General features: G+C 41.3%; 1 protein-coding gene across 1 annotated transcript in view; it reads right to left on the reverse strand.

The window, feature by feature from the left end:
- pdcd6 (programmed cell death 6) overlaps positions 1 to 9,953 on the reverse strand; it is an 11,099-nt gene extending 1,146 nt beyond the window's left edge. The window contains exons 1-4 of the mRNA XM_027162119.2: positions 9,780 to 9,953; positions 7,290 to 7,351; positions 3,152 to 3,196; positions 479 to 637 (exon numbers count right to left, since the gene is read on the reverse strand). Coding sequence (XP_027017920.1) covers positions 479 to 637; positions 3,152 to 3,196; positions 7,290 to 7,351; positions 9,780 to 9,862 — 349 coding nt within the window. The 5' untranslated portion in view covers positions 9,863 to 9,953. The remainder of the gene's footprint in view (positions 1 to 478; positions 638 to 3,151; positions 3,197 to 7,289; positions 7,352 to 9,779) is intronic.
- Positions 9,954 to 13,818: the final 3,865 nt, after the last annotated feature.

Here is a 13,818-nt window from a genome sequence, read left to right on the forward strand (position 1 = left end):
ATGTACCTTAAGTTTACTAATGTTTAATACACTTTTACTTTACCGTGATATGATACATTATCAGCACACATGACAGTAGGTAGCTACATGCTAAGGCTAACTTTTTTCTGTGTTAATGATAAAATAACGTTAAGTACTTTCTCCATCACAACCTCCGTTTATACAGATTACACGGAGCCGCACGTACACGTTTTATTCGCCGCGTTTGGGTGTTAATGTAGGTTCACAAAGCCATGAGCATTAACAGTAAAGTAACATCCACCATTGTTGTTGTTGTGTTTGTGTTTGTCGCTGCTGCGCTAACGTCGCTGTGTAACGTGACACGTATACAGTGACGTCACACTTGGCTCTGTGACGCTCTCTAACTGATGGAAAGGGAAACCGGTTCTTAGAAGGTTCACCAGTGGAAAACACACTGAACGTTGGAGTTAGTGTTAATTACCCTTTCTGCTAAATAACTCTGTGTTGTTTTACTCACCGAAGCCAGTGAGAGCCTGTTTCAGCTCATTCTTGTCGATGAACCCTGAGTTGTCACGGTCATAAGTGCGGAAGATGTTCTGCCAGTCTGTGATGTACTTCCATACACCAGCAAACTCGTTGAAGTTCACACCACCTTTGTTGTCTCGGTCAAACATGGCTGAGAAAACAGAGAATAAATATACAGAGAGGGACGAGACAGTTATAGTGTGTTTAGTGCAGTACGAGAATGTGTGTGTGTGTGTGTGTGTGTGTGTGTGTGTGTGTGTGTGTGTGTGTGTGTGTGTGTGTGTGTGTGTGTGTGTGTGTGTGTGTGTTTGTGTATGTATGTGTGTGTGTGTGTGTGTGTGTGTGTGTGTGTGTGTGTGTGTGTGTGTGTGTGTGTGTGTGTGTGTGTGTTTGTGTGTGTGTGATCCCACAATTCTGAGAGCAGCAGTGACACTAATACACTGCCCACAGATCTGGAGACTGTTATAATTAGTTCGAGTTCCCATGAGAACGTCATCATGGATTGACTCAGAATGTTGAGTCTCCAGTCACCGAGTCCAGATATACACACTGCTCAAGTCAACAGTCAGAGAATGGGGCAGAATGGGGCAGAATGGGGCAATTAATCACTGAATTAACACTGAATGACACTCATGGGTATAAACACACCACAATATCATACAGACGTAAACGTTTCCTTCAGGAGTCTCAGTACAATAAAGCTGACAAAAAGTCAGATGATTAACTATAAACTCACTCACACATCTCCTACCGCTTATCCAAACTACCTCGGGTCACGGGGAGCCTGTGCCTATCTCAGGCGTCATCAGGCATCGAGGCAGGATACACCCTGGACGGAGTGCCAACCCATCACAGGGCACACACACACTCTCATTCACTCACACACACACACACACACACACACACACACACACTCACACTCTCATTCACTCACTCACACACACTCACACACTCACACACTCACACACTCACACACTCACACACTCACACACTCACACACTCACACACTACGGACAATTTTCCTGAGATGCCAATCAACCTACCATGCATGTCTTTGGACCGGGGGAGGAAACCGGAGTACCCGGAGGAAACCCCCGAGGCACGGGGAGAACATGCAAACTCCACACACACAAGGCAGAGGTGGGAATCGAACCCCCGACCCTGGAGGTGTGAGGCAAACGTGCTAACCACTAAGACACCGTTTCCCTAATAATAATAATAATAATAATAATAATAATCTCCTTGTGCACTTTTTCATGGTACAAGCCTTAACGCCTCTGACAAAGAGAGAAAGTAAGAACAGATCACTTACGACACCAAGAGTGTGACAGGAAGAAGAGGAAGAGAATTAAGAAATGTGGGGAGAACTAATGTTATTTAAGAGCCATAAGCAGCTTAAAGAGGATATTTATTTATATATTTCTATATTCTCTTCTCATTAGAATCCCTACATGTTTAATTCGATTGATCTGTATTTTAACAACTGTCTCAATGCAGAAATACAGAATTATAGATGAAGTTATTTATCTTTAACATCGATCTCTAATGAGACCGAGGTGACGGTGGTGAGGAAAAACTCCCTGAGATGATTATGAGGGAGAAACCTTGAGAGGAACCAGAGTCAGAAGTGAACCTCATCCTCATCTGGACGGTTGTCATATTATACACCCAGTGACACACCACAGAACCATCAGATGCTCCACTAATCATCAATCTCTACATGTTCTGATGCACTGTTTGATTTTGGAGGACAAATGAACTGAAATCCTCTCAGAAGGGATGGTGTGGAATGGGAAGAACGTGTGGGAAGTTGCACGACCGAAACTACACGAATGACCCAACCATCTGTGAGCTAACGTAGGCTGGGAAGCAGAGCTTTTTGGGTGGGAGACGTGTGGTGTCGAGAACCTCCATTTAACTGCATACGAGTCAGATGGGTAGAAAATGAGTCATCGTTAACTTTTTCCGAGTCATCACAAACTTTTCAGGCAACCTGCACAGAATAGGAGAGTTTGTTGTTACGTGACACTTCAGATGTTCCTGCAGGAACATTAAAGGAGCTGCAGGAACATTAAAGGAGCTGCAGGAACATCTGAAGTGTCACGTGACAACAAACTCTCCTATTCCTCACACGTCTGGGCTATGGGGGAAAGTGGATGGATGGATGAATGGCCAGAACATACGCACAGAAACACCAAACCATCTTCTCCTCTAATCAGACCAAGGCAGAACATTAATTCTAACAGATATAAACACGGTGGTGGCTTCATGCTATAGAGCTGCATCACTTCAGCTGGAACCGAAGCCATAAAAGCCACAGGCCTCGTTCTCCATGGCCTTTATAAAGACAGACGATTGGATTGGATCAACTAAGGCTTGGGTTCAGAAGAAGATCAGCATTGTGGGAAGGACAGGAGCTCCACGTAAAATCTGTTCGAGCTGGAGGAGTTTTTTGAAAGGATGAAGGGAAGAACTGAGGAGCAAAGCTGATAAAGTCTTAATCAAAAAGAAAAGTATTAATATTTATATTTCACTTGGATTTTGTTGCTTGTGATTGGAGTTTTACAGGAACTACAATTTAAAGCCAGTGAAGAGATTTACACCCAGAGAAACCTTCTCTTGGTCGGACACTTGACTTGTGAGAGGACAGAAGTTTTTTTCTCACCTATAATCGATCTGACGGTCACAGGGTTGAACGGCGTCCACGTGCCTGAGAACAATGAGAACACAGAAGAGCTTAATAACGCATTCAGTCGTATATTGTGAGATATTAACACCCCTCTGTAGAGCAGGCAAAGGAAGTCAGACATAAAGATCATGTACAACAAAATAACAGATTATGTACATCATCATAAAACATTGCTCTAATTCAAGAGAAGCTTTAACGACAGCTCCTGAGCTGAAGATCATCGACTCTCCACAATCCTGGTGTGATGTTGTCAGTGACCAGGTTAATAAATATATAGATATAAGCAGAGACTCCTGACGTTTATCTTCCTGAAGCTTCAGTAATGTTAATGTTAATTTTAAGCTCTAGCTGTTTTAGGGCCTTTTTACCCCTGGTCACTTCCTGCGTTTTCTGTGATCCGATATCTACCCGATGGTAAAAAGACCAGGTCTAAATGCCCCCTCTGAAACGTTTTGGAGACGGATATGTCACATCATGCTATCAGAGCTTTAACCCTCTCCATTTAATCTTCTCCCTAATGCACACATTCATGATGTGACTCACTCATGTGTTTGGATTTACATGGGCACAAGTATATACACCTGGGGTACATACACCTGGGGTACATACACCTGGGGTACATACACCTGGGGTACATACACCTGGGGTACAGTACATACACCTGGGGTACAGTACAGTACATACACCTGGGGTACAGTACAGTACATACACCTGGGGTACAGTACAGTACATACACCTGGGGTACATACACCTGGGGTACAGTACATACACCTGGGGTACATACACCTGGGGTACAGTACATACACCTGGGGTACATACACCTGGGGTACATACACCTGGGGTACATACACCTGGGGTACAGTACAGTACATACACCTGGGGTACAGTACAGTACATACACCTGGGGTACATACACCTGGGGTACAGTACAGTACATACACCTGGGGTACATACACCTGGGGTACAGTACAGTACATACACCTGGGGTACAGTACAGTACATACACCTGGGGTACATACACCTGGGGTACAGTACAGTACATACACCTGGGGTACAGTACAGTACATACACCTGGGGTACATACACCTGGGGTACAGTACAGTACATACACCTGGGGTACATACACCTGGGGTACATTACAGTACATACACCTGGGGTACAGTACAGTACATACACCTGGGGTACATACACCTGGGGTACAGTACAGTACATACACCTGGGGTACAGTACAGTACATACACCTGGGGTACATACACCTGGGGTACAGTACAGTACATACACCTGGGGTACAGTACAGTACATACACCTGGGGTACATACACCTGGGGTACAGTACAGTACATACACCTGGGGTACATACACCTGGGGTACAGTACAGTACATACACCTGGGGTACATACACCTGGGGTACAGTACAGTACATACACCTGGGGTACAGTACAATACATACACCTGGGGTACATACACCTGGGGTACAGTACAGTACATACACCTGGGGTACAGTACAGTACATACACCTGGGGTACATACACCTGGGGTACAGTACAGTACATACACCTGGGGTACATACACCTGGGGTACAGTACAGTACATACACCTGGGGTACAGTACAGTACATACACCTGGGGTACATACACCTGGGGTACAGTACAGTACATACACCTGGGGTACATACACCTGGGGTACAGTACAGTACATACACCTGGGGTACAGTACAGTACATACACCTGGGTTACATACACCTGGGGTACAGTACAGTACATACACCTGGGGTACATACACCTGGGGCTTCCAGAGAGAAAAGACCACCAATGTATAATGATGCAGTGAAATGAAACTTACAATGAGCTTACACATAAACACACACACACACACACACACATACACACACACACACACACATAATGTACACAGACATACACACACACACACACACACACACACACACACACACACACACACACACACACACACACACATACTGTACACACACACACACGTACTGTACACACACACACCGTACACACACTCTATACACACACACACTGTACACACACACACACACACACACACACACACACACACTGTACACACACATACATACACACACACACTGTACACACACACACACACTGTACACACACATACATACACACACACACACACTGTACACACACATACATACACACACACACACACTGTACACACACACTGTACACACACACTGTACACACACACACACACACTGTACACACACATACATACACACAAATTAAAACAAATCTCTCTGTATTTCTAATATTTTATATTTAGTTGAACAACAGAACAGAACTGCTCCGATACACCAAGTTTAATTTCATGGCCACTTGAGTGAGGATGCCGTAGCAGGGCTTTTGGTCTGGATGTAATTACATATGGACAAAGTACACAATAAATCTGCTGGTTTTCTGCTGAGTCGAGCTCAGTGCTGTGGGACGGATCTCAGGGCTGACAAACTACTTTCTAATGAGTTCCTCGTGCAGCTGAAAAAAAGAGAGCGAATAATGAATTAAAGCGAAGGGTGTGTGAGGAACGTACGCTCGGTCCTGTGGGTTTTACTGACAGAGAGGTCAGGGAACGTAGTGTGTGTCATGTACACATAGGTGTGAGTCTGTTCACTAATAAGTCAGTTAACAGGGATGGAATCTGGCAGCAGACCGAACTGGCCTCAGGAACAAAGACGCCTTTATACGGTGTACACTGAGCTTCTCACTGCCTCGCCGACCGACACAACACCACTGTGGAAAAGGGGCTCAGAAATCCGACATCTTCTACTAAATGTTACGGAGTAAAAAATCCTAACGAACCAAACTGTCGTGAGGAGATAAAGAGACGACCTGAAGTTCCTATAAATGTATAAAGAGCGATAAACAGAAATAAACTCATCATGTGGTAGCTCGATGGTTTGGAGACGTGTGTGTGTGTGGGAACTTCTACTGGACGCGTCACTCCTTATACATGCAGGTCTTATGTTATTGTGTGGCTTTAACCCGACGCCACACAAAATGGACCAGAAATCATTCTGTTCAAAGGGAAGCTGGCAATCGGTAGGAAAAGTCGAGCGGCACTTTATGAGAAAATGTGAAGTGGCTTCAGTTCCAGATTTTAATCACAGTTCCTGTTCCTGACTTTGTACTGTATATATTATATATACTAGTTTTTACAGCTATACACAGTTTAACAGGTTCATTCATCCATTCATTCACTCATTCATCTTCTACCGCTTATCCGAACTTCTTGGGTCACGGGGAGCCTGTGCCTATCTCAGGCGTCATCGGGCATCGAGGCAGGATACACCCTGGACGGAGTGCCAACCCATCACAGGGCGCACACACACACTCTCATTCACTCACACACACACACTCTCATTCTCACACACACTACGGACAATTTTCCAGAGATGCCAATCAACCTACCATGCATGTATTTGGACCGGGGGAGGAAACCGGAGTACCCGGAGGAAACCCCCGAGGCACGGGGAGAACATGCAAACTCCACACACACAAGGTGGAGGCGGGAATCGAACCCCCGACCCTGGAGGTGTGAGGCGAACGTGCTAACCACTAAGCCACCGTGACACACACCCCCCGCCCCCATTTTAACAGGCTGTATGTGTTAAATTTGGTAGATGAACACTCTGTAGCCTGCTGCTTGTGTAGACACAATAAAATGTCTGTGATTATTGTCCGTTTGTTAACTTCCCATAGAAACATTCCACATTTAAAGGAAGTCCACAGTGAAATGTTTTTGGTCCACATCAAAACTTTTAAGGGTTTATATCGACGCTGCTCTTTGGACGGTCGAAGATTTCAGAAGAACCAAGACTGGATGAAACCAGGCACTGCTCATGACACGACCACGGTGAGGCCTACGTCATGTAGTGGGGCTTCAGGTTTAATCCTGAGGTGAATTTAATTAGAGCTTTATTTCTCCATGCTAATGCTAATGCTAAGCTGCTGCCCAGAGGCTTGTGCAATGTGAAACAACCTTCTTCGATTTTTCAGTGGATCTTTTTGTTGTACTTGACCCGAAGGCTGTTAGACCGATAGGTGTGATGACTATTAAAGTCTACGTACCGTTCGATAAAGCTTGCTGAAGCTCCGTATCTGAGATCGATCCACTCCTGTCTTTGTCCACCCTGAGGAAAGGAACCCACATGTAAACCTTCGTCTGGTAAAATGTGACTGATTTAGAGCTTATAGAGTGTTTCATATTAAATCTATTATATTCTACTGACCCTGAAACACATTATAATCTGTGGCGAAGGATCAGAAACGATCTTAATACACACACTTTTACATGCTCAGTGTGAAACACACAAAACACACAAAACACACAAAACACACAAAACACACAAAACACACAAAACACACAAAACACACTAAACACACAAAACACACTAAACACACTAAACACACTAAACACACAAAACACACAAAACACACAAAACACACAGAATCTGAAGCTGACACAAGTCATGAAACATCCTGTGAGGATCTGCTGTGAAAAATATAGTGTTTCTCCGTCTCAGTGAGTCACACGTTTCTTAGCAACAACAACAACAACAACAACAACAACAATTACTACTATTTATGAAGGAAAGAAAAAAGCAGAATAAAAGTTTTTTTTATTTACAGAAGGAACAAAAGGGAAAGTTTGAATCCCAAACTTTCACCATGACCCTAAAACATAACTGAGAAAATAAATCCATGGAAACTGGAGTTAATGGTAGGTTTGAGTCATCAGGCGTCGTCAGGGGATAACTGGACTTGTTCAGTCACATCTGGTTCTGACTTCTTATTTTTACACCATACGTTGTGTGTATACATTGTGTTACACCATACGTTGTGTGTATACATTGTGTTACACCATACGTTGTGTGTATACATTGTGTTACACCATACGTTGTGTGTATACATTGTGTTACACCATACGTTGTGTATATACACTGTAACACAATACGTTGTGTGTGTACACTGTAACACAATACGTTGTGTGTGTACACTGTAACACAATACGTTGTGTGTGTACACTGTAACACAATACATTGTGTGTGTACACTGTAACACAATACGTTGTGTATATACACTGTAACACAATACGTTGTGTGTGTACACTGTAACACAATGCATTGTGTGTGTACACTGTAACACAATACGTTGTGTGTGTACACTGTAACACAATACGTTGTGTGTGTACACTGTAACACAATACGTTGTGTGTGTACACTGTAACACAATACGGTGTGTGTGTACACTGTAACACAATACGTTGTGTGTGTACACTGTAACACAATACGTTGTGTGTGTACACTGTAACACAATACGTTGTGTGTGTACACTGTAACACAATACGTTGTGTGTGTACACTGTAACACAATACGGTGTGTATGTACACTGTAACACAATACGTTGTGTTTGTACACTGTAACACAATACGTTGTGTGTGTACACCGTAACACAATACGTTGTGTGTGTACACCGTAACACAATACGTTGTGTGTGTACACCGTAACACAATACGTTGTGTGTGTACACCGTAACACAATACGTTGTGTGTGTACACTGTAACACAATACGTTGTGTGTGTACACTGTAACACAATACGTTGTGTGTGTACACTGTAACACAATACGTTGTGTGTGTACACTGTAACACAATACGTTGTGTGTGTACACTGTAACACAATACGTTGTGTGTGTACACTGTAACACAATACGTTGTGTGTGTACACTGTAACACAATACGTTGTGTGTGTACACTGTAACACAATACGTTGTGTGTGTACACTGTAACACAATACGTTGTGTGTGTACACTGTAACACAATACGTTGTGTGTGTACACTGTAACACAATACGTTGTGTGTGTACACTGTAACACAATACGTTGTGTATATACACTGTAACACAATACGTTGTGTGTGTGTACACTGTAACACAATACGGTGTGTGTGTACACTGTAACACAATACGGTGTGTGTGTACACTGTAACACAATACGTTGTGTGTGTACACTGTAACACAATACGTTGTGTGTGTACACTGTAACACAATACGTTGTGTATATACACTGTAACACAATACATTGTGTGTGTACACTGTAACACAACCCTGTTCCTGCTTCCTGGAGTTCCAGTGAGTAGCTGGTTAGCTATTAAACAACTGTGAGTCGGTATAAGCACAGATTAAATAATAATAATAATAATAATAATAATAATAATAATAATAATAATAATAAATGAAAATAAATGTTAATCAGATTTATTTACAGCTGTTTATCCAGATGTGACACAAACAGGAAATGACTAGTTATATATATAAACATATATAATCTTTATTTCCCTACTTCTGTATAATATCTCCCGAACTCTCACCTTGTACACAGAACGTTATATTTTATACATTTATAATTTAAGGCCAAAACCCGAGTTAAAGTTCCATAAAGCCTTCAATTGGACTCGAGTCAACAACACGCAGATCTGCAGTACCGGCTCCACACCACTAGGCGGCCAAACCGCAGTCACTAGTTCAGTGTCTCAATGCGGAATCTGTGTGTTTTTACTCACCTCTGGAATATATTCCACAGAAACGCCTGGTCCGGCGGCCCGCTGTTGTACTGCGGAGGTCTGTACTGGTTATGATACGCCATTACGGCTCCGTGACACGCTATAAACACCGTAACGGCTCCGTAACTTGTCTCAATCTGACTGTGACATTCTTCACGCAAAGGCGTGGTTAAAAACACAACGTCACCGCTCCTCATTACATATGCAGACACGTCACGGCTCCGCCCACATCATTTCCCTGCGTTCTCATTGGCTCTCGGCCTGCCAGCGTGTCAGAACTGTGCTAAAAGGGTGGAGCTATACGCGTTGATTGACGGTTTGGCTGTAAAACGTGTCTTTGTGCTTGTATGTTTTTTCCATTAGGAACATTTCTGCATTACTTTGTTCTCTGCTCTCAAAGATTTGGGGGAAAAAAGCTTTATTTGGTTCAAAGCTATAAAAAAAACACTTCAGTTAGAAACAGGAATTAAAACCCCACATAAATATGTTGTCATTATCACAGGGTGTTAGTTTCAGTTTCACTGATTAACTGCTGTTTTAATGGCGTGTGTTGGATCACAGCTCTGGTCCTTTTCCATATTAATGTGTTGTATCTCCCCCTAAAACCACACAGTTCTGGATCACAGCTCATATTAATGTGTTGTATCTCCTTAAACCACACAGTTCTGGATCACAGCTCATATTAATGTGTTGTATCTCCCCCTCAAACCACACAGTTCTGGATCACAGCTCATATTAATGTGTTGTATCTCCCCCTTAAACCACACAGTTCTGGATCACAGCTCATATTAATGTGTTGTATCTCCCCCTAAAACCACAAAGTTCTGGATCACAGCTCATATTAATGTGTTGTATCTCCCCCTAAAACCACACAGTTCTGGATCACAGCTCATATTAATGTGTTGTTTCGCCCCCTAAAACCATACAGTTCTGGATCACAGCTCATATTAATGTGTTGTATCTCCCCCTAAAACCACACAGTTCTGGATCACAGCTCATATTAATGTGTTGTATCTCCCCCTAAAACCACACAGTTCTGGATCACAGCTCATATTAATGTGTTGTTTCTCCCCCTAAAACCACACAGTTCTGGATCACAGCTCTTGAACCAGTACAGAAATGATATTAATCCCTGATGAAGTTCAACATGCTCCACTGTGGAAACACTTATGGGCTTAAAACTGTTGCAACATCTATAGATTTAACTGGGGTCGAAATCCTCCCTTATATTTATACACCAGTTTGTTAAGAGCATGCAGTCTGATTGGTTGAAATGAGTCCTGGTCTTGATGAGGTTTAATAACCAGATATTTATCTTGTGTAGTAACAGGAACCAGCTCATCATTCACTCTGCACTATGCTAAAGTGCCTCTTTAAAAAATCTGAATTGTCTGTGAAATAAAAAAGCCCCTTTTTGCAGTGAAATAAATATCAGAATCAGATTTATTGGCCGTGTGCTGACACACACATGGAATTTGGTTCCAGCGGTTTGTGACTCTCAAAAGTACACACATAAATACCACTATACTATACAATACACACATAAATACCACTATACTATACAATACACACATAAATACCACTATACTATACAATACACACATAAATAACACTATACTATACAATACACACATAAATAACACTATACTATACAATACACACATAAATAACACTATACTATACAATACACACATAAATAACACTATACTATACAATACAGACATAAATAACACTATACTATACAATACACACATAAATAACACTATACTATACAATACACACATAAATAACACTATACTATACAATACACACATAACACTATACAATACACACATAAATAACACTATACTACACAATACACACATAAATAACACTATACTATACAATACACACATAAATACCACTATACTATACAATACACACATAAATAACACTATACTATACAATACACACATAAATAACATTATACTATACAATACACACATAAATAACACTACTATACAATACACACATAAATAACACTATACTATACAATACACACATAAATAACACTACACTATACAATACACACATAAATAACACTATACAATACACACATAAATAACACTATACAATACACACATAAATAACACTATACTATACAATACACACATAAATAACACTATACTATACAATACACACATAAATAACACTATACTATACAATACACACATAAATAACACTATACAATACACACATAAATAACACTATACTATACAATACACACATAAATAACACTATACTATACAATACACACATAAATAACACTATACTATACAATACACACATAAATAACACTATACTATACAATACACACATAAATAACACTATACAATACACACATAAATAACACTATACTATACAATACACACATAAATAACACTATACTATACAATACACACATAAATAACACTATACTATACAATACACACATAAATAACACTATACTATACAATACACACATAACTAACACTATCCTAACATCCTACTTTTATGTAAATAAGGTGTTTATGATATTATAATCTGATGGTAAGAATGGTCAAATGGAATTGACCCACAAACATCAACAAGATTAAAAATGTTGGTCACTATTTCTGATTCACCTTTCCCAGCTTATTCCTAACGCTAGATGGCGCACAAACGCTATATCAGTGTGCTGTAACAATAAGAGCACCTGAATCACGACCAAGAGCGAATCGTGACACGAATGAACTTTAATAAACGACATCAATTTTCAACCAGAGACCAGAAGGTTGTCTGGACTAAAGCCAGAGTCTCAGCCCAGATGGAGTGTGTATAAAAAGCCTCCTGTCTCAGACCACAGACAGTTTCCTCAACACACCAGAATGATCTTGTCAAACACAAGCAAATAAAAATATAATCAAATAATTATATAGAAATAAACCGACAGACTGGTTTAAAATCATCAAGATGTTATGATGGCATTAATAATATACAGGATGTTATGATGGCATTAATAATATACCGGTTGCATATTACAGTGGGGTGTGTGGCTTTTGAGCTTTATTTACATATTCATTTGCATATGCATGTACTCAGAAACTTTAAACTTAATACTTGAGGACGCAATATTCAAACTTAGTCACACTTCCCAAACACCAAGTATCACTTCCCAAACACCAACAATTTATGATTTTCCCACGTCCGACCTCCGACGGCCGACTTCCGAGTTCACATTTACAAGTTACGAGTTCCCAACTACCAAGTTAAGAGGAAGTCGGCAGTCAGAAGTCGGCCGTCGGCGGTCGGAAGTCGGTAGTCGGAGGTCGGTAGTCGGAGGTCGGTGGTCGGAGGTCGGTGGTCGGAGGTCGGAGGTCGGGAGTCGGAAGTCGGCGGTCGGAAGTCGATGGTCGGTGGTCGGTGATCGGAACTCTTAACTTGGTTGTTGGGAACTTGTAACTTGTAAGTGTGAACTCGGAAGTCATAAGTCGGTAGTCGTAAGTTGGAAGTCTTAAGTCAGAACTCGGAAGTTCTTAATGAATCTTAATCTTTATTGTTTATATCTTTAATGTTTGGATTTTAATCTGGTGATTATTCTGGTTTAGGGAGGTTTAGTGGCTGGAGGCATAGTTGCAACCTCATGTATGTTTTGTACATTACAGGCTTTTAGTCTTCTTCTGCTCTCTTTAACATCATGTAAGCACTGTGATCCTCTGGGGTCTGGGTGGGATATTATAGTGATGTAATAATGTCTCATTCACCGTGTCAGGAAGAAAGCATATTAACTTCCACAAAATCAAACACAACATAAAGGTCATGGCTGTGCTGAAAAATGTCTGTAAGCCAAATATGAGTGGTGGACTGATGGAGAATATTTATCTCTAATAGAGAGTTGTGCCTCATGGGAGACGCTCACTCATAAGGAGTCGAGCACCATCACCATACCGATGCTAAGAGAAGCCGTGAATGGTAAGAAAAGAGGACTAGAAAGTGAACGAATCAGGCATCTGCTGTCAAAATGGCAGAAGTGTCCTTTATT

The sequence above is a fragment of the Tachysurus fulvidraco genome, chromosome 3 (assembly GCF_022655615.1).
Source record: "Tachysurus fulvidraco isolate hzauxx_2018 chromosome 3, HZAU_PFXX_2.0, whole genome shotgun sequence".
In the NCBI taxonomy this organism is placed as follows: domain Eukaryota; kingdom Metazoa; phylum Chordata; class Actinopteri; order Siluriformes; family Bagridae; genus Tachysurus; species Tachysurus fulvidraco.